This window comes from Manis pentadactyla, chromosome 8 (assembly GCF_030020395.1).
Source record: "Manis pentadactyla isolate mManPen7 chromosome 8, mManPen7.hap1, whole genome shotgun sequence".
NCBI classification, from domain to species: Eukaryota; Metazoa; Chordata; class Mammalia; order Pholidota; family Manidae; genus Manis; species Manis pentadactyla.
Genome location: NC_080026.1, coordinates 73,634,213 through 73,657,131, shown reverse-complemented (window position 1 = coordinate 73,657,131; position 22,919 = coordinate 73,634,213). Strand labels below are relative to the sequence as shown.

Here is a 22,919-nt window from a genome sequence, read left to right as displayed (position 1 = left end):
AAGTGGTGAATTTCTATTTCTAGTATTTCTTTTACATCTATTGACATTTTGCTCCCTAATGCTAAACTAAAAATTTTTTTATTAATGTATTACAATCAGTTGCTGTCATTATTTCACTGTGATGAAGACCCACTGGCCTACAGTGTCTGGAAAGCTCTGGCATGCTTCCTCAGGATGAAAGTCTTTTTGTCCATCCATCTGCCTGCGGTCTGACACAAAGGGCAGTGCCTCATGCACAGCTGTACACCATCACCTCTGAGGCCCTCTGGAAATCCCCAGGGAATGCTTTCTGCCCCTAGTGCCTCTTCACACCAGATGGCTGTTGCCACATGGAAAATCTCTGTCACCTTCCCATTGTGTCCCAAACACAGCCCTCTCAGCTCTGGTGTAGACCTTCCTCACCTCTGGTTCAAACAAGCATTGAAAAGCAGCCTCACCTGTCTATCCAATGTGAAGTACCAAGAACATGGCCACTTAACACCGTTAGTGCCTGTGAAACACTAAGCAGGTCAAGTATCTCTGAACAGCTGCAACTTCCTCCCACTCACTATTGTGAGAAGAAAATGGAAACAAAATCTTTACAGTCAAAGCTGGCACACACCACTTCATTCGGCAGCACTCTTAAGTCTACCTGCTTCCCTTCCTCCCGAACAGCTTACTTTCTGTGTCACTGCAGAGACAGAAGTGATCACATACTACTTCCTGCTAAAACCTTGCCGGGCTTCCCATGGCCAAATCCCTTAGACAAAGCACACACTCCTCAGAAGCGTGACGAGACCCCTTTGAACCTGCCCACACTTTGCCTCTCTGGCTCTCTCTCTGGGCATGGGCCCATGGGATGACCCGCCCAGCCATATCTAACTTCACCTGCTCCCCCACACTCCCTTTCTCACCCTCTCTGTTTTCTCCACTTGGCAAACTCCTACTTGAGACTTGGCTCAGCCGGCACCTCCTCAGGGTGGCCAGCCAGCACTCCTGGAGCGGTTTGCCACATTCCTCTGCATTTCCATGGCAACTGGGCTCCACATGCCTCTTACAGGGAGGGCTGAACAAGTCAGAGTGAGCTTTTGGGTTACTCAGCTGCTGGATGCCCAATTGTGAAAGCAGAGGATGCTCGTCTTACACGTCTGTGTATCCTCTAATGTACCCTACATGGGACACGCTCTCTCAAAATGTTTGTTTAGGAAATAAGCAACCTGCTGATTTATCAAAATGAGTCACATCCACAATCTCCCTGACTCATAATATGGGAGTGTGAGTCTGCCTGGTGACTTCCCTTAAGTAACAAAACCATTTGGAAAGTTCAAGGTTTATAAAGTCATGTAAAAATGCAAATGTCAAATGTTAACTATAAGGAAACAGGAATATATACAGAATGCATGATTATAAGTATATAAGCAAAATATGCAAAGAGGCCTAATAAATATACTGAAATAGTAACAGCAGATAAGGTCATGAGTGACTGTAAAAACTTTCTTTTTTTTCAATGTATCTATAATGAATGGGGAGTTTCTTGAAAGGGGAAATATGAACCATTTTTTTTTTTAATGAGAGAAATGATTTAGTGCATTCCTATTTTTTCTATCTTTGAAAAAGGAGGAGGGCTGTGCAGAGAGAAGTGGGAAAGTGAAGAAGAGACTTGGGATGGGGAAGGTTCCTGGAAATTATACATAAGAAATAGGAAAACATGAGAATGAGCAAAAAGAAAAATTACACTGACAGGAAGAAATGGAGGCATGCAGAAAATTAGGTAAAAATCAAAGCACTGATGATTTGCATTCCACACAATTCAGCAGGCTGACATGAAGCTATTTTGGTAATGGAACACAAGCCATATCTGAAATACTGATAAGGTTAGCAGGAGCTAATCAGAATATCAAAACTTGTCAACATGGAAGGCAACTTAGAACACTCAAGCTGCTATCTGAGAATGTAAGAAAGAACTAAAAATGGCTAAAAAAATCCTAGAGACTCACTGTCTTTTGCCTTGTAAGAATTCATGCCAGCAGAGAGAGCCTTTAGGCTGATGACTGCCTTGTCACGTTAGCAGCAAATTAAGGAAGGTGCTTTGAGCTTTCTAATCTGTGCAGTGCAGAAAACGTGACTGTGGCATAAGAGAATACGAAGGACTATCTGTATTAAACTTGTATTCTATTGTTTCACTGAACAATTAGCCACCCAAACGTGGCCTTTGTCCAACAGTGGGCTACTGCCTAGTGTGTTGGGGAAAACAAAAACAAAAACAAAAACACGTCTTTCAAGTTCAAGGGAATCACTGCACTGGAAACACCATGTCAGATTCATGTGTTAGCCAGCTAAGTACCTGTGCTGTAACATAACTCTCTTTTCTAAGGTTTTCAAATCCAAGGTCACCATGGAGACCACAGCACAGAACCCAACACGCATCTCACTTTAGTGCTTAGTCACTAGATTAACTAATGCGGTGATTAGAACAGAGCTGAAAACAGTATGTTATTTCTTCTCTTCCATTAGCCTTAGGCTGGTTGTTTCTGGGGCCCTGCATAGGTTTTTTTTTTCTCTTTTGGGAGTTTGCTAAAACAGGAAAAAACTGTATTACAGAAAGCTTAGACCACCACAGAATTCTCAAATGTTTCTGCTTTTTCTTTTAACTGTTGGAACAAGATGATGAGAGGTTGTTTTCAGGCTTGTGCATGTGCTCCTTGGAGAAAAGCTGGGATGAGATAAACAGAGGTTAATCAAGGTTAGGGTAAGCCTGACGCACACATCCCCTGGAATACAGGACAAGTGCTCCCCTGAAATTGCCAATCTAGGAACTGAACTCCTTTTCCAGATTTCCTGGTGATTTATCTTCACTGCAGCGGCATTTGAGGGAGGCCTACTTTTCTTTCTCACCTAATCATTTCACATGCTGACTCTCCTCCCAACTATTACTTTTTGCAAAGTGAAGAGTACACTGCCATCACGTGAATGAACAATAGAACAATTTTCAAAATTACTACTGCATACTTATGGGAACATTGTCTTAGAAGCTACACATTTTGAGTATTAGCATTAAGTATACTAATTATGGAGTTCACTATGATGGTAGTACCAAGTTTAAGTTCAGAGGACTGTGCTATACAGAAAGCTGTATTCTGAAGCTCTACTCTCTTCCCATGTAGTTTAATGATGACTGATTAACTGAAAGACTATCCTATCCACCAACCAATAGGCCTTAACACAGTGTCTCACATCGGGAGTATCCCTTTCTTCCATATCCACAGCTCTAACACCATCCAGACTATATGAATCACAAACATTTAATTTCTAGCTCTGGTTTTTCTCTCTTTTCATACCTATCTAGCTAATTGTCCTGGACACTACCACTTAGATACCTCACAAGAACCTCAAGCTCTACTTGTCTAATCTAAAGTTGTTAGCTGGCTTCCCCTCTTTACCTTATAATTATCCTAGAGGTGAAATCCAGTCACCTTTGAAATCTTTCCTTTCTCTCCTCATTCCCTACTTCAAACTTATTATCAAGTTCTATTGATTCACCCACTTCAATACTGCTCCAGTCTGTCCCCTCCTTTCCATTCCCAGGACTAATGGCTCAGCTTAAGGCCCTCATTACAGCATTTTACACATTTATTATATAAGGCACAACTTTCAACTAGGTGATTTTAGAGGGCTTTCCACAAAGGCCGGGCCTGACATCTCCCTTGCTCACCCCTGCACACTAGCTCCTAACACACATGGGTGCTTAATGCTTGACTGTTCAATACACTTGCACAGGCCAAGCAAGCAGGGGTGATGCGGAATGATGACACCAAGTTCTCTTCTTATTTCTACGTAGCATTTTACATTGACAGAGCCTCTACAGCTCTGCCTTCTCTTACTCTCACACCTCCTTAAGACAGGTGTACAAAGTGTCATTAGCCCTGTTCTGCCAATATATTAGTTGAGGATCTGAGAAGTTAAAAGCGACGGCCACACAGCTAGTAAATGCTTGGGCAAGATCATCCTGACTCTGACCTCTGTGTCGTTTGTACTACTAGGTACATTTGTGTTTTCTACAGGATAGTTAAGCTCCCTTGCTATGCAGTGGTTCACAGGAGGTTGCTCAAGATTTGGTGGCAAGGACATGGAGACACTCAAATAGAACATTGGATGGGATGACTTTTGGTGAGTGTCCTTCCCATGCTGACTAACCTAGGCCTGGGCATGACTCTAAAGGAGGCGCAGCTGTTCTCTGGAATCTCTCTTTCCCCTTCTGACACTGTTCCCCAGGGCAGCGTTCTAATCCTGGACTGACCACTGAATCTCTTAGGGTTGATCTGATACCCACCCAAGTAGTAGCACTAAGCCTTGAAGGCTTTTTTTCCAAATTTTCTGTCTAGCTTCAGAAATCATTCTCTTTTACCTGCAAAGTGGTCCTGCCAAACAAGTTAAAACTGAATTGAATCGAGTCCCCAGGGCTAACTTTCTATTTAGAGGAAATATGGAGAAAAGAGGAAGGAGTTAATTGATGCTACAAAGAAACAAACAGATAAACCCAGACTGTGGGCTATTATGTAGAACAACTGATCTGATCTCTAGAAATTACTGATGGGACTTTACAAAAAAAAAGGAGAAAGGGTTGCTCTAGAATTAAGAGACTTAAGAGACTGAATAAATGTAAAGACTTTGTATCTTAATTTTTACAAACTAACTGTTAGAAAAAAAAAAGGCATGTTTAAGACAGGCAAGATATTCCTTGAACTGGTAACTGCTGATATCAAATAATTACTGTTAATTGTGTTGAAAGTACCAACAACCTTAGAGTTACACAATAAAATGTCCAAAATTTTTAGATGCATACTAAAGTATATATAGTACTGAAATGACATTATATGGGGTTTGTTTTAAAATATTTCAAAAAGAAAAAAAAGATGAAGCAAATACAGGAAATATTGATATTTACTGAATCTGGGTTGGTTCCTTATACAAGTCTATCTACTTTGGGATACACTTGAAAATTTTCAGAAAAGAAAATTGTTTTCTGAATTCTTTCTTCCAAAAGCCCTGTTCTACAAAAGAAGTAATTTGTTTTCATGTGTTTTAATTAATACATTTTGCTAAGGTGTATTAATGCTTCACCCCCTGCTATATACTCTAAAGATTCCTATTTCCAGAAGATCATCACAGAATGATGGCCCTAGTTGGAATTTCTGGCAACACAATAAATGAGTGACACGTTAGGATTTGCTTTTTGGGTACAGTTCCTGCCATGACCTCTGCCTTTATCAAGAAAACCCACAAGCTATTTTTAGCCATGGAATCTTGGTTAGACACGGTGATGACTCCAGCTAATTCTGTAAGTGCTAATGCGACCTGAGCTGGAGTTTGCTAGCAAGTGTGGACCTAAGAGGAAACGGGGCTAGAAAGAAAGCAGGCAGCAAGGCTATGCGGCACGGCCCCTTGATACTGGATCCATCTTCCCCAATGTGTGCTTGGCCAGATCACACATCTTCCTAAACTGGCTACCTGAAGTACCTGAATTTGTAGAGAAATTCCCAGTGCACAGACAGACTTTTTAAGGAATTGAGCTACACCTTAGGTGGATGTCCTAAACTATGAGCCTCCTACTGAGAATGCACTGCTGTAAGTCATCCTCCTGGCAAGAGTCTACATCACTGGATCCTCAGTGATGATAAACGTTTCCTATCACACAGGAGCTGCAGGCAAGGGCTTGAGAGCTTTGGAGGTTAAAGGAGATGTGATGACACTGGCTTCTGTGGCAGGTGGAAGAGAGAGTGAGATAGATGGTGCAGGGAGCCAGGACTGCTGATAAGAGATGCACAGAACTTTGGGAACATTCGTTCTTTATGACGGCTCCCTCTTGTAGCAAAAACAGAAAAAGTAAAGTAAGTAACTAGCCATCTCTTTGATCACATACAAATCTAGGAAGGAATGGAGTCCATACAAAACAACCTAAAGGGATCCAGAATTTCAAATGATAGACACCACTTTAAAAATCCAAAGAGAAATTCCCAGTCCTCTTTGAAGGTCTGAGCAGAGAGAGTATCTCTTCGGGAAGGAGCAAAAGTACAAAGGGCTGAAATTGGAAAGGTATGTGGGTATTTCACCAGTTCAAGTGCAATCCAAAGAGATGTTTCCAAACACATCATAGTATTCCATATTTTCTTCTGGCCAAATCAAGGAAACTAACCTCTTCTATTTCTTGTTGCATTAAAGAGCTTTAATGTAGGTAAACATTTTTAAAGCTAAATCTCTGCTAATTATTTCATGAAGTCCCAATGATCTACCTAGTCAAAATTACTCCAGGATAAAGTTTAAGGGTAAGGACTGTTATGCGAATCTGATAAGAAGGGAGAGAACGTAAGAGAGGAAGGAATACAGTCTATTTGAAAGAAAGGCTTCTATGCTATTATAGAAGATCAATATGGCAAAATGAATGTCCAGAAAATACTGATCTTGTTTGGGTGGGTGGAGGGTGCAGGAAGACAGGAATAGTGTTTTGTGTTCTGCTGTTACAGTTTACCACCGCAGGGATTAATAGAAAGAAGGAAAAAATACCACTTGAAACCAAACTTTCCATCTGAGAGAAAGGAAAAAAGCATGTAAAAGCTTTTGGATCTGTGTCAAGGGAGTGAATGATATTTTAAAAGTCTGGCAGTAAACCAAAGAGCTACCTACACCCACACACAGAGCTTAGCTGCTTTCAGCACACTAACTAGATTACATTATTTTCCCAGATGGGAGGCACTGGCAGGTTTGGGAAATTTTGAGGAGGGTGGGCTGCCTAGCCTGTATTGCTTAGCAACACTCCCAGATGAGGGTGGAGGGACCTGACTCTATCCCAAAGAAATTTTCACCTTTGGCCTTAGGCAAAGAACCCCTGGGTAGGATGACAAACACACAGAAAGGGAAATTACAGTGAGGAAGAGTTTACCTTCGGAGAGCAGTTGAAATGCATACCGGGTACTGGGAGTGTAGTTACATACATTGTAATACAGCGATACAGGTACAGCGTGCCGACTATGCAGAAAAATCTTCTGCTTATAATAGACCTAGAAAAAGGGAAAAACAGGGCACTCAGTCATGAAATTTTGCAGGTTCACTTAGTTTTCAATGACCCAACAAAATAAACAAACCCAAAAACTCCTTTAGAGCTTGAAGTCTGAGTATTATAACTATAGCTAATATGATGATTTTGAGTACAATGTGGTTTTAGTTTTTTGTTTTATGTTAAGTGGCCAGGAGAGTTTAAATGCTCTATAGTGCTATTACTTAGGCTTTCTGAAGTCAGAAATCTGAGCTGATATTTAACTGGTGGACAAGAGGGGCTCATTCTGAGTGGTCAGAGCTGACAGTACCTGTGGTTAAACATTTAGAGTGTCTTTTCTGTCAAAAAAGGGAAAATGTTCAGAAATTAGAATAGCATTAAAAGAAGTATTCAAAACTTTTTTCTGACATTTAATGAGTCAAGGACATTAAATATTTTTACTCATATATCCCAGAAACTGACTCTTAGTTGATCCCTGAGGAGGTACGATGCCAAGAAACAAGCCTGTCTGGAAGACAGCATCTCACCCCCACCTCTCTCTCTGCTTACTAGGTGGCCTTGGGATAGGCTATTGACATCTCTGCATCTCAGTCTCCTAATCTGTAAACCAGGGACAATAACATTAGAAATTGTGTATGGATAATCCCTGCCATGCATGCACAATGGTAGCCATCAAATCCAGAGGTTATGTGGGTGAATAAAAAATAATCAAGAACTAGAAATAGAAATCTTTTCCATTTCAAGATGATTATGAAATTATTTGATATTTACATGTGAACACGTATACTGAGTTTGATAACTTGTGCTAATATCAAGTCCCATAGAGGTTTGCTTTAATTAGATTAAGTTGTACAAACTTAGGTGTATCCTTGGGCAAGAATGTTCCTTCCCTATTTCTCTCCTGTTCTACCACAGCCAGAATCAGTCCTGAGTCTCCTCTAAAGAGTTCAAGTTTTTCCTTGGCCTGGGGCAACCTGAGTTAAATACACACACACACACACAAATTTTTGAGACAATGGACAGGCTTTCCTCTGAGCATACGAACATTAAATCACTCTGTAATTGCACTGTGTAGCTCTATTTACTATGTAGGATGGACATTCCTAGTGAAGTGTTGTAGTTGGAAGAGAATTTGTTATCATTTGCATTTTTTGTTTTAACAAGAGGAATGAATTGATATATCACTTGTGTGGTTAAAATTAATAAAAAACTTAACCTACGCAAATACTAACATTTCATTCAACTGTAGACTTCATGTAAGTTACTTAGGTTGTATGGGTAGAGTGGATGTTTTGCCTCCTTAACCAGATTTCAAAAACTGGGTCAGAATTGCTTACCATAAAGACTGTCTTATTTTCTCTTTGTAAAGCTATGCATGCCACCTCCAAGGACAACAATTCATTCAGCATAAAGCTGTCGTATAAATGTACGTAACTCTAATTTCACATATAACAAAAAGCACAATATAATTAAACAATATAAAGAGGAACAATATTAGAGAATCCTATCCTATAAATATCTAACCAAGAATACACAGCATGCCAAATGAATTTTACCTTGCAAGATAACATGGTCTTCTTTCTTAAAGTTTCTAGCCATCCTGCTTAGACAAATTATTTGCAGTTTATTTAATTATCCAAGAAAAACCTAAGCCAGAAAACTGTTGCATATATCTAGATCTGTTCATCTTTTTAGAGAAGAAAACAAATACAGATTGCTATCAGTCGATGCTAATGAAGACTGCTATCTTAAAACCACTTTGCCTGATTCTTTCCCTGTATGTAAAGATATAAACCCACACATGGGTAACTATTTCCGTTATCACACAGGAGCAGCAGTGAAAGGAGTTCATGGTTATCTGAGGATGAAGTATATGAAAAAATGATAAAGGATGATGAAAGACAAATCTTTTTGCAAAAAATATTTTTAAAGTAACAAACATTGAAGATTCAGTCACAACTGACATACTCTTTGATTTGAAGTGAAAAAATCAAATGACTTCATCCATGTGATTTCATCAATATTAACAACAAGGCGACAAGTTGGAAGGGGTGCTAATAAGAATCTTTTGCTCTTTGGCATTTGCTGAATCTTTTTGAAATTAATCTTAGAATATCTTCAATGTATAATAACAAACAAGGATTTCCTCCCATTAACTTAAAAAAAGCAGGACATAAAAGTGTTTCAAAGAATTGTATGAACTTGAGGTATTTATTTTCTTAAAAGAATTTCACACATTAGCATTTTTACTAATTAAAGGTTTAAAAGCTCAAGATATGTTTTTAGAAGAAGTTTAGTTAAGAAAGTAACAAGGCAACAAAAAGCCACCAAAGAAATGTTAGTGAGATATTTTTACTAGAGATAATTGAGCTAATGCCAAGAACAGGACAGATGTTTTCATTCCCAGAACCACAATGGTGTTCCTCTCACTTGGGATACATCTCTCTCCTCATGTTCAAAAGAAGCCTGTTTCCTCTCTGGTGACACTTTGCAGTGACTACCCCTCACAGACATCTGTATTTGGTCAGAGTTATCTCCCACTGTTTGAGGAATAGGCTCACTGCTACTTTTCCTGGAGAAAAGTAAAACATAATGTTAAGTTTGATATTAAGGAAATCTGAATGAAAGTGTTACTATTTTACAGATAATTATTAAGACTTACAAGGAGAGCATACTATGTCCAGAACAGGTGACTTTATTCAACTTTTTAATATCCCAATTTAAAAGGAAAAAGTATTCAGGATCGGATTAAAAGCTCCCAGTATTAGGCTTAAAATAGCAGTACTATATTGTTTTGGACATTAGGCACAGTGGTCAAAAATTCTAAAGGAAAATATGTGAAAGACATTAGTATTTTGGAAAGCAAGATGACAATATTACAAAGTTTTTTTGTCCCCCAGAAGCTGTCTCTTTCAACTAATCCATAGCCAGAAGACATACAAGTTTTTCAGTGCTTAGACCTGTTCTGCAAGCTCCTTATGAAAGCTACTGGCTTTCAGAAACAAACAGGTCCTGAAACATAGCAGCAGAACTAAGCAACCCAACCTAAGAAGCAATAAACAAGGAGGAGAGTACATGTAACTGGAGCAGAATCACGCACACCCACATCTCTGGAGCAATCACTGAGGCTCCTGTATGATTCAGGTCCCTGATTAGATGTTTTCAGTATATGCTACATGGGTGTGGCATCATTGAGCTTATCTTCAGACAGATGCCAGCTCTACTTTAACAAGTGAGAGGCTCACTTGGTGACCTGGACCATCTCAACTAATTTCCTTGGAAATTAGCTTCCTCACCAGCAAAAGGATATGTCTTTCTTATGAATCAGAGATATGCCATTGAGGTATTTCCCCAGCTGTTACTCACAGTAGCTAGGGTTTTGCCAGTATCTCCTATATACCAAGCCCTATGCCATTTAGTTCTTAGAACAACCTGTAATGCAGGCTAGGATCCTTCTTTTATAGATGGGGAAACTGCAGTTCAGAGAAACATAAATATATTACACATACACAAGACAAAAAGATTCAGGAAATTGCTTCAGATTGTGTAAGAAACCCCAATTTTATTTTGAGACTACACTGTTGTGTATCTATAGATGAGCCAACATCCTACCACATTTAAGTTACAGTTCAGAATCTACTTAACTCAGATTTTTCACTAAGTTAACATTGTATGCCCTATTTCATATTGATTCAGGACTCTACAAAAAAGCATTTTGATAATAATTTAATGATAACTACTTGATGAGTTACTAAAGAACTGAAAAAAAAATCCTTCTATATATTCAACACCAAAGGGGTCCATTTCTCATTACTGTTTGCAGTCTGTTCCCAGTTAGACTTGCTTACAATCTCCCCAGTGTTCAAGCAGTCATTCTGAAATGGCATCCACTTCTCAACATCCCTTTTTGCCTGAACTTCCAGTGACCTTCTACCTGTGGTCCTCAGTTCCACTCATTCCTCCATAAAATCCACTGTACCCAGAGCAACTAGCATCATTTTTTTTTGCATTATTTATTTATTTATTAAAAAAATTTTTTTATTAAGGTATGATTGATATACACTCTTATGAAGGTTTCACATGAAAAAACAATGTGGTTACTACATTTACCCATATTATCAAGTCCCCACCCATACCCCAATGCAGTCATTGTCCATCAGTGTAAGATGCAACAGATCCACTATGTGCCTTCTCTGTGCTACACTGTTCTCCCCGTGATCCCCCACACCATGTGTACTAAACATAATACCCCTCAGCCCCCTTCTCCCTCCCTCCCCACCCACCCTCCCACTCCCCTCCCCTTTGGTAACCACTAGTTCACTCTTGGAGTCTCTGAGTCTGCTGCCATTTTGTTCCTTCAGTTTTGCTTCATTGTTATACTCCACAAATGAGGGAAATCATTTGGCATTTGTCTTTCTCTGCCTGGCTTATTTCACTGAGCATTATGTCCTCCAGCTCCACCCATATTGTTGTAAATGGTAGGATTTGTTTCTTTCTTATGGCTGAATAGTATTCCATTGTGTACATGTACCGCATCTTCTTTATCCATTCATCTACTGATGGGCACTTAGGTTGCTTCCATATCTTGGGTATTGTAAAAAGTGCAACCAGCATCATTTTTTAAAAATTAAATAGAATATGTCCTTTAAAACCTTTCACTGTTGCCAAATACATTTTGAATACAATCCAAATCCTTTACCAAGTCCACGAGGCCCTAGATGACCCAGGCTGCCTGTCTCCAACCTCCCCTCCCCCTGCTCTCCCATCATTCTCTGGACTCTGGCTTCAGCCTAGCGCTGTGGCTGCTCTTTGGACACACCATGCACAGCCCCTCTGCCTCAGGTAGGACCTTTGTGGCAGCCATTCCCTCTGCCGGGGCTCCTGGAACACTGCCTGGCATTCAAGGCTCTCACAGATCACCTACTCTAAAGGAGTTCCCTGGTGCTCTCTACCTCATCATTTTGTTTTATTTTGGTTTCTTCATAGCTGCCTCCCACCCCCATTCTATTGAAGCTAACACCAAAGAGTTTCTGAAATCTCTTTTCCTCCCTAGAGTTCCTTGCTCCTAGCCCTTTATGGATTATGACAACTGCTTCCCACTACCTGCTGACATCCAAGCTCCCCTCATAGCTTCCCTGAATATGACCCAAGCTGCCTCATCTGTCTTCCCTTACTGACATGGATCCCACTGCCCTGGGCAAAAGGAGCCACTCATTGTTCCCTAAAACCATGGTTTCTTGGTTTTGCCAGCAAATCTCTTTCCCTGCCCTCTGCCATTATCCTGTCTACTGTAATCCTATGGATCCACCCTAAATATCATCTCTGCATGAAGCTTTCCAGATGTCTCCAAATGGCCAGAGCTACTTCATCCCCAAATCAATTCAAAACTGTTTCTATTTTATGGTGTTTTTAATAGCGAGACTGACATCACCGCTACCAGCAGAGGATCTCATCCCTTCTATTAGAGGGAGCTCTTAAACAACATTGTAACTTTCTCATCTTTAATCCCGGCGAGGTTTATCATGGTACCTGTAATACGAGCAATACCATGCAGTTCTGTGCTTTAGAGTTTCACTTCTTACTCCCATGACAATTCTTCCCTGCTTCTTTCCATAAACATTTGTTCTTTAGACCCTTTCATTTATCTACCAAAATAAACCTGCCCTGATGCTCACCAATCCTTCACTTTGCATCCTTTCTGCACTTCTATTTTTAATTTACAACACTTGCTAAGATTGCTGCATTCATCAGCTAGGACCACAAACCCCCGGAGACTCAGGGCTGTGAGGTCTGCTGCCTTTCTCCCTTCCCTCCCCTGTCTCCTCATTGCCCTGGATGGGCCTTCTACCTGTCACAGAACACTCCAAGTCTCGAGTTGTACAGATGATGGATCATGAAAACCCAGAGCTTAATTCAGTACTTTAGGGAAGAAATTCTAAGGAAAGATTTGTAAAACAAATGAAAGGGGAAGAATAAATGCTGTACAACAAACGAAAAAATATACGCTCTCCTGGAAAGTCCATCAATCATTTGATATTTCCTGGGTACCCACACAGAATGGATGGCATAGCTTGTGAACCAGGAGAATGAGACACACCTGTGCACAGCCCAGAAACTTGTCTGTACATACATGCTCTGTGCCTTTTTGCCTTTTTAAAAATCCAGCTCAAAGAGATTTTACACCTTTGGCATTAATTACTTTAACCACATTCTTGTTTAGCAAATACTATTATCCCATTTTACAAAAGGGAAAATTAAGGTGTAAAGAATTTAGGTACTAGTTCAGGGCCACACAATCAGTGATAGGGCCACAGCAAAACACAGCTCTCTACACTGTCCATTAGCTGCTCTTCTCACTAATGAAACTGTCAAGTTAAAAAAGAAAAATAGTAGTGGCTTATCTTGTTTCTAAGACCAAGGTAAAAGATCTGCAATATAATGCAAGAGTTGATTAAGCTCAGTAAATGGTCCAAACTGGTTTAGGGTATTTGAAAGAACAGATAGTATTATAAAATTGTCCCCACTCAACCCACTTTTAAAAAAATTATTATTTCCTGGGGTAAATACCGATGGTAACCCAAGGTACAGAAAACATATTACTCTAAGGTAGGAAAGAACATCAATAAGATACACTTGAGACTGCTAGGAAGAATTAAAGTCAAGTACCCTCCAGAAAATTTCTCCATAGATACGTACAAAACAAAAGGAGTTACATTTCTTGTAGGTATTTTAGGCTTTTAACAACAGTCATGTGTATGTGTGTGTGTGTGTGTATAAATAAAACACAAATGTGTATATATGGACATAGAATGCAAATACGTATATGTACACCTAGACCTTTCCTCACTCCTTTCCTTCATCAAAACTTGCCCACCCTGAATTTATTTAGTGGTGAAACTCACAAAATCCACGCCCTCTACAAAATGTATTAATTGTCCATGACCCCGTAATAAGTTAGTATTTTTAATGATTATACAAGGGAAAATAATGTGCTAGACATAAAAAATTAAATAAAAAGGAGCTTGTTCTTAGGAGCTTGTTCAGTCACAGCTAGTGGAACTGAAAATTTAACATTTGCTTTTGGGCTAATGAATCACTCTTAAAAGTAACACACGTCATTTTAACAGAGGGTTTCTAAAACATGATAAGCATACATCACCACTCTTGATGAACATTTATTGAATTCTAGGCATAGTAATTAGCATAGTGCAATAGAATAAATGCTAGTGCTGCTGTTATTATTGATTTATTCACTATATATACACGTATATATATATATATATATATACACACACACACATATTATACACACACACATACATATATGTGTGTGTGTATATCTATATATATATTCATTAGGCATTATTCTGGACATTGGGAATACAGTGTGAACAGACAAAAAGCCTGCCTTGTGGTACCTCTTTCTAGTGGAGGAGGCAGCGAACAAATAAGACAAATATAATATAGAGCACATTAGATAAGCACTATAGGGTGATACTAAGTGAGGACGTCACTGAGGGAAAAGAGGTTACAATGTCCGGTTAAATCATCCAGAGAAGGTGTCTGTGTATATGAGGGGGTTAACCAAGAGGGTATCTGTGAGAGAAGAAAATCCACAGAGGCCAGCATGTGTGAGGGTTCGCTGAGCAGGGAGGGGAGGGGATGAGGGCACAAGGTCTGGGAGGAGACAGCACTGAGTCTGGTAGGGCCTCTGGTCATCCTGAGGACTCTGGCCTTAAAGCTGCATCAGGTGGGAGAAGAGTGACACATGCCAGTTACTCTTACAGCGCCACCGTCTGCTGAGTTGACGAGTGACTTAAGGGAAGCAAGAACAGAGACAGAGAGGCCAGTAGGACGCCCCCACAACAACCCAGGTAAGAGATGACGGTGTTAGACCCAGGGCCGCAGTGCAGGTGGGAAGAAGTGGTGGGATTAACATACTACACAGACGTGGAGTGGAAGCAAATATTAAGAACAAAACCAAGACATTTGGCTTGAGAATGGGGAAGAACAGAGATGCCATTCAGCAAGATGGGGATGGGCATGGGGCGGGCGTGGGACCCACGAAGATGCCAAGGGTGCAGTCAGTATCACTCAATCTGCACAACAATGCTGAGTTAGACACTGTTTTATCACTCCCATTTTCTTGAGGGAACAGCACTACTACAGTAGTTAAGTAACTCGCTCAAGTTAAGTAGGTGGCTGTAGGGATAGGAGGAATTTCACTTAATCACAACAAAGACTTAAAAACAATTGAAAAAAATGTTGACACTAGCAGTGGACATCAACTACTTTGGTGATTAGAAGAGGAGAGAGATAAGTATTTTGATCCAATCAACTTAATGTGAAAAGGGACACTGATGGGATTAAAATGGGGTCAAAATGAAAGATAAATGTTAGTGGAAAAGTCCTGTCTGTTGAATTACACACAAACCAAGAAAAATCACATTAGCGTATGATGGCAGCAGTTGCCAATCAGCATAAGGATTATGGCCTTCAGAGTTTCTCTTCACAGAAGAGAAATAAATGGTGTGGATAACTTTCTTATGTTGGCAGAGACTTCCTAACAAATAACACCCCTAAAACCAGAGCATTTATCAAAGGATAAATACAAAGTGAGTCTTTTCCAAAGTGGTCTCTGAACATAAAATACACATGGTTGCCAACATCTAAAAATCCATCCCAGTAAGGCCAGAGAAGCCAAACTAGAAAACTATGTTTCCTCCTGCAGAATGATATCTACTCATTCTTACAGGATCAACAAAGCCCCTAGAAACAGTTCTGAACAGAGGTGTCATGTCAGATCTTCAGCTGGATATGCCCATACAGTTTCCCTTCTCCAGTTCCTTCCCTTTGGCATGAGATCAATTTTCAAGGGACCTACTCAGCGACATTCCACCAGTTGCTAACTAGGCAGCCCTTTATGCTGGAAGGTTCTACTCCAAGTTCAAAATGCCTTAACCACTCAGCTCTTTCAACTCCACTCCACATCCCAAATAGCCAATGGCTCCTCTACTTTCTTCTTTGAATTTTTCCGCTACCAATGGACCAACAACACATCCTGCAATATTTAATTCATCCTTACACATCCTCCTCCCCCCAACTGACTTGTACTATGCCTTTTAGGCAAATATCTGATTGAAAAGAAGCCATGGTAGAAAACATGTATCAGGATATACATGTGACCTGACTTTGCTGTGAAATAAAATCCAAGCAAATTGTGACAGCTCCCAAATTGCTGAATTCTATCTCCTCATTTAATTCCATATACAATTCAGGGATTCACAAGGAGACCAAAACCTTGTATGAGACAGTGCAACAGAAGCCTGCTCTCTGCTACAGAAGATACAGAGCTCTAAATGTAATAGACACCATGGCTTCTAGAAAGAGTTCATCGTTTCTCACTACCCCAGCACAAGCTTTGTTCCTTGACCAAATGAATCTAAGTTGCGATCATCTCCCAGGTGGATGACTGCAGTGGCACCCTAACTGGTCCCCCAGGTCCACCCTTGCCTCCTTATTTTCGATAGTACAGCCAGAGTGATTCCTTTAAAATACAGATCTGGTCATACCGCTCTCCACTAATGCCTTACACCATGCTTGGAACAAAATCTTAACTCTATCCATGGCCCACAAGGCTCTTCCTGATCTGCTGTCCACACCTGGCTGACCTCCTGTGTCACCACACGGGCCCTTATCTGCTCCTCAAGTAAGCCTTGGAGACTCTGAACTTCTTGTGTCTCCTGTCTGGACTGTTCCTGCCCCCAGCACCTGCATGGTGTTCCCCCTCATTTGATTTGGATGCCCGTACAACTTCACCTCATTAGAGGTCTTTTTAAATCACCCTATCTAACATATCACTTCACCATTCCCAATGCTATCTAACCTTTTATATTGCTTATTTTCCTCCATTTCCCTTCACTAATTGATATTATATATTCATTTGTTTACTGCTTGCTCTACCTTGGCCCAAACAGAAGCTCCCTGAGAGCATCAGGGGACTCTACTCACGACAGCACTCCCAGGGTCTACAACAGTGCCTGGCACGTATTAGGTGGCTCAGTGAATACAAGTTGAATGAATGAATGAATGAATTTTAAATGGGCATTTTCTATGTGCCAGGCTCTGTACCAGGAGGTGGGCTATAAAGATGAATGATAAATAGGATCTATTTGGTTCCCTTAAATAACTTAAAATTGAGCAGGGAAGAGACATATCCACAATGAAGAGTGGAATGAAACAGGAGCTTGAGGTGTTTGAGGGAAATGGGGCAGCAGTGTAGTTGGAGGTGAGCTAGGACAGACGGGGGCCAAATTATGAAGGACTTTGAGCTTCATGCTAAGGGATGGGCCTTCATCAAAACACCCACTATACCTCACTAAGTAGGAATGGAAAGAGGTAATGAATCTGAAATTAGAATTGACAGAACTTAGTGACTATATAAAAGGAACCTGAAGTTCTAAGTTCCTAGAAAATGCCACTGCACAGGTAAGAGGAAGAAGTTGGAAGAAGAAGATAAATCTGATTTTAGACAAACTGGGTTTGAGGTACCTCTGATCACCACACTAAGTCATAATGATTTCTCTGGTAGCTAGAAAAACCCCTGTGACTTGGAAAATCTACAGTCCTGATCCTTTGTCAGATGTTTACCATGTCCTAATAGAGCAGAGCCACACGTATCACACAGAGGTGCCACCGTGTTAGCTAGGACTTAGCCATGCATGAAGTCCTTACCAATTCTCTAAGTTTAACATATTCTTTATCATGCTTTCTTAAAACAAGGGATACCTGTTTTGCAGTGAAGTCTGAACAAATGCAGATTTCCAAGGAATTTTTCCTAGTCAGTGGCTTGAAATCCAATTCTAAATAGGGAGACAACATTATTTACAATTTTAAAAATCAAAAAGTTCTCAAGGACAGGCATTATTGTTGTTTTCCAGTTTGCAATGTCATGGAAATCCCATGGGGATATATGTATATATGAATATTTATATATACAGACATGGGGGGGAGATGTTAAGAATGAAAGGGTCCAAAAAAAAATTTAAGTACAAAAAACAAAACTTAGGTTTAACAGTAAAGGACAATAGTATACACAGTAAGGATAGAACCATATGTCACAATGTCTCCGATTCAGCATCAAGGTTTTCGAGCACCCTAAACATCTGTCTGAAGGATTTGTTGTTGGGAGATTTACTAAATTCTAGTGATCTCATTTCTCAATTAATAAATCATCCTCTACAATTTCAGCTTGAGTCTTCTCTAAAAAGTGAATACAGAAGCAAGAAAGAATAGGTTAATTTTTTAAGGGCTCCAAGACTCTTAAAGTCAAAGTAAAATGCCTATTCAGGAATTGCTGGCCATACAGGATTAATTAAGCCCAAGAGTTGTGTAAAATGTGTCCCTAAGTGGCAAACCTCTTGGTGAAGGCTGGGGAGAGGGGTCAAGACTCAGAAGAGTCAAGCACAAAAAGAACAAGAAGTTAACTCTGCAGAACAGAACATTGCATAACCAGAAGGACCCACTTCCCCGATAAGCTGAAAGCATAGAGCTGCTCTGCCTCAGGAGCCAAACACCTAGAAGCGAGGGGTCTCCTGACTCCACAGAACATCCCAACCTGCTCCCTGAGGGCCGGAAGCATGGTGTGTCATGTCTGGTGTGCCACATACACTGAGGAGAGGTGTCAGGGAGGGAGATGGGAAAGCAGGGATATGCCCCGGTCAAAGGACAGGGGTGGAGATGCTTAGGAGTATCATGACAGAAGTCGGCTTCCACTTGCCATGGCCCTATCCTGCCAATGTGAAAACCAGAGAGAGGACTTAAAAGAATCCTTAGTTGGATGTTTTCTGGACAAAAAATACTCTGCAGCTAATAATATCCAAATATAATTGGCCCATTCAATAATGTCAGAGTAAAAAAAAAAACATAGTCGTATAGAACAATGGAAATCATCTAGACTGTGAGGGCCTTATTTATCTGTGAGAAAAACAAGACTCCTGAGACGTAGATTCGCTCACACCATTCAGCATGTCAGGGCACGGCTGAGGCTGGAGCCCAGGCTGCCTGCATCCCAGGACTGGGTTAATTTTGCCCAAGGTGTGAATCAACTGATTTACACTGTTGAACAATTTAAATGTACAAATGACCACAGTATTGGCAAGAAATTCCAGTAAAACACTAAATTACAAAGCTTAAAGAGAAACAGAGTAGAGGACAATTTCGTGCTGAGAGAAATACAGACGGCAATATATAGAATTAGCTCTATGGTTAGGACACTTCTTAGAACAAGAATAAAATCACTTAAAAGTTGCAGTTCTGTGAAAGATTTGGACTCACATATGGTACGACTTATACAATGTTACATTCTTGGATAGTAAATTATTTGCCTCCATATAGGAATTTTGATGAAAACCAGAAAACAAACTCTTGCAAAAAAAACAAAAATCAGGAAAAATCCAGGAAACATAATTTGCACTAACCCTGTCTTTGTAAAGGAATACGGACTGGTGTTTTTTCTAATGGCCTTTTAGGAAAAAAGATTTAAAAGTGAAAAGCAGATCTGAAGATTGGCAGCTGAAAGAATGCAATTAACAAATTCTGAGCATTGTATATTCCTAAAACCTATTCCTAGTTATTTGGCCTCTTAAAACTAAAGCAATCCAAAACGTCTTCTACCAAATCAACTGCAGGCCATACCACCACCATTTTTATTTCAAAGTCAGTTAAAACTGTAGGATTGCTAAACTAGACCCAAAACAAACATCTGCTACTTAAACAACTTCCTTTATACAAGATAGTATATTATTATTTATTATTAAGATAGTCCTTTCCAGGCAAAGAGTCAGGAACTGCTTTCATTTCCATTTGCAGAGACATAATTTATAAGGTGAAAAGACACAGTCTCTATGAAACATACCAGGAAGAAACTCGTCATTTGTTAGGTGAAATTCAGCCTAAACTCTCAGTCTGCATTCCGTGTCCTTGACTTAAGATGATCATATCCTTAATATTCTAACCATACTATCGAATATGAAACAGTCCACTAGACAGATGCTCAGTTTCTTAACAAACCAATTTCCAACTCCCGTGCATGGAAGCCATAAAGATGTTCCAATGTGGGAAAATCAGACACTAATGAAAAGGGCATTGTGGGTGTTTGCCATAGGCAAGCCCAGTGAACAGCTTGCCTGAGGGACTGAGTTCAGAACAGGAAAGCCACAATGAATGGTTCTACCTGAAACTAAAAGGAGGTGCCTATTTAAAGTTCCAAGAAACTTGAATGGAATAGCCACAAATTAAGTGCTACATGTTCTAGAAGGTGGAAAGTTACACCGATTTATCCACATTCTACCTACCTAAGCAAAGCTATTCCCTGAGGGTATCACTTTCCCAAGAGCCCAAGCCACTCTGAAATAGCTGTTCTGAGTTCTAAGCTGTTCTCAGCATCCAGATGTCTGATTCTGTGGGAAAAGATGCACAGCCATTCACAGTGTACAGGCCAACTGTCAACAATTTACTAATGGGTTAATAACACGAAGACTGGGTAGTTCATCTGTGGTTCAATAGCCTGTACTCTCTAAAGGTACAGGTACAGGAGGGCTTTCTTTCCTGTGCAGTGATAACAGAGGAACATCATCTCTAACAATCTTATGCATCATTCTGTATGAATGTTGTACAAAACAGGCAATACAAACAGCCATTTTCTTACAACTGCCAGAGCTTTAGTTGGTTCAACAGGGTATGTGGTTTAAAAAAAAAGAAAAAGACAAAGGAAAAGGAAATAATACGTGCTGTTTCCTACTGCTTGATAGATTTCATTTCCAAATAACTAATATTAGACATCTGCAGTGCCAGCCACCCCCGATCATTGGAAGTACTGAGAGCTTTTGCTTTACTTACTTGTATTTTAAGAGCAGCCACTGAATTAACCAGAGTCCTACAAGGATCATGCCGTTAATTTCACAAATAGAAAAGGCCCACTGCACCCGGTTAAAATGGTCAAAAAATGTGTCCGGTAGTGGAGGCTGCACCTCCTTAGGAGGTACTCGTTCATGGACGACCGAGATCATCACTGTGGTGAGAACAAAGCAGGAAAGTGCATAAAGAAAGGCCAGAAAAGTCTTGCCCCACTCCATGGGGTATTGGGAGCGCTCAGGCTCTGGCATGGGGATCTTTATCATCTCCTTCCTGTACCCGTTTGGCATCCCGTTGGGTGTGACCTTGATGCTGAAGCTGCTGTCGGGGGTGGGGACGTGTGTGCCGGTGCTGAGGTGCCCATTGGCATGGCCGTTCTTGTGTGCTTCCATGTGGTGTTCCATTTTCAGGGTCTCTATCATGTCCAAGAGCCGCTGCCCATTGTCAGAGGAGACACGGCACAAGGGGTGTTTTGCGAAATCCTCTTGGGTTAGGCTTATCAAGTCCCGGCCTGTGAAATGTTCCAGAGGTTCACAGTATTCTGGCATAGCATTCTCCAGCAGCCAGTCTGCCACCTTCTTGGGTGACCAATAAACCACTTCCTTCATTGTCCTGGCAGACAGCACGCCGTCCCTGGCCTGCTCCCGGCAGGTCAGCAGTCACCGTGCCTCCAGAGCAGGACACTGTCCCCCCGCAGCACACTCATCCTGTCAGGCCTCACTGACAGACTCACGTGGCAAGATGGTCAGGGCAGCCTGTAAACACCTCACGTAGCTCTCTAGGGTTCTTGAGTGCCCAAGCATTAATTCACCTCATTTCTGAGCAAGATTCTTCCTTCTGTGGAGGCAAGAGAGAAAGTCAAGATACTGGCACTCCCAAATCAATCCCCTCAGAATGCAAAATCTTAACATGCATAAGGAAAATGGAAAATGAGTTATTGGTATAGTCTGTAGCTTTCAAACATGTATTAGTTTAAGGGACCACTGGTTCCCTTGTTACTCTTCTCAGAATGAGCATTAAATTGCACCTGACATGCATAAAGTCAAAGGGGAACTGTCCAGAGGTGTGGCATATCATTTCTAAGAAATAATTCAGCAGTGCTCTGGACACTGTTTAGTAAGGATGAGTGATTCTTTTTGTGTTTACATGCTTCCTGAGGTAATTTGAAACAACATGGCATATTTGCTTAATCCGCCATCCTATCTGGCAAAGGACTGTTTTACAATGTATATAACATACAATAACTCATAGAAGAGAACCACAGTTCAAGATGATCTGGTCTAACAATTTTACATCTTACACAAAAACCTATGAATCAATTTTTCCAAGTGTACTTGGACCCCAAATCTACATAAGTCATAAATACAGCTGCTCAGCTTAAAGCACAGGTGGAGTGAAGGGCCAGGGTCCTGCCTGACCTTATCTCTACTCCCAGCCTCGAGGGGGATTCATGGAATCCCACAGTATCAAAATCAGTGATTTAGCCCAACTCCCTCATTTATAAGCAAGGACGCCATGGTCAAGCGGCAGCTTAAAGAGAAGAGTTACAAGTTTCTGAGTCCTAGTTTAGTGCATTTATTTACTAAAATACTTAACGAGCAATGTGGCAGTGGCCAAAATACACATGTGCAGAGGAGATCCAAAAGCAAGATTCACCTTTTATAAATTTATATATGTATAAATATAAATATAGGTATTAGGAATGTATATCACATATATGTGTGTATGTATGTGTGTGTATACATTTTCTTTTAACCACAACTATGGCTAATGAACATAACACTGCATGAAACAATGGGAAAGAAATACGTATTAACTAGTATACTTCATAATGGGCCTGGGGCCATTTTCTATTTTTCTTTCCCCTGTTTTTCTTTAATAAGCATGTATTACCTTTAAAACAATTATTTAAAATGAACAAACAAGAAAAGTTAAAAATAAAAGGCATAATTCTGTAACAAAGCACTGTAGTCAA

The 22,919-nt window shown here is 40.4% G+C and overlaps 1 protein-coding gene across 4 annotated transcripts in view; it reads right to left on the bottom strand.

The window, feature by feature from the left end:
• SGMS1 (sphingomyelin synthase 1) overlaps nucleotides 1-22,919 on the bottom strand; it is a 310,623-nt gene that overhangs the window by 28,469 nt on the left and 259,235 nt on the right. For all 4 annotated transcript variants that reach the window (XM_036924032.2, XM_036924033.2, XM_036924034.2 and 1 more), the window contains 2 exons: nucleotides 20,930-21,781; nucleotides 6,917-7,034 (listed from right to left, as the gene is read on the bottom strand). In XM_036924032.2, the coding sequence (XP_036779927.2) occupies nucleotides 6,917-7,034; nucleotides 20,930-21,552 (741 nt within the window). In that variant the 5' untranslated portion in view covers nucleotides 21,553-21,781. The remainder of the gene's footprint in view (nucleotides 1-6,916; nucleotides 7,035-20,929; nucleotides 21,782-22,919) is intronic.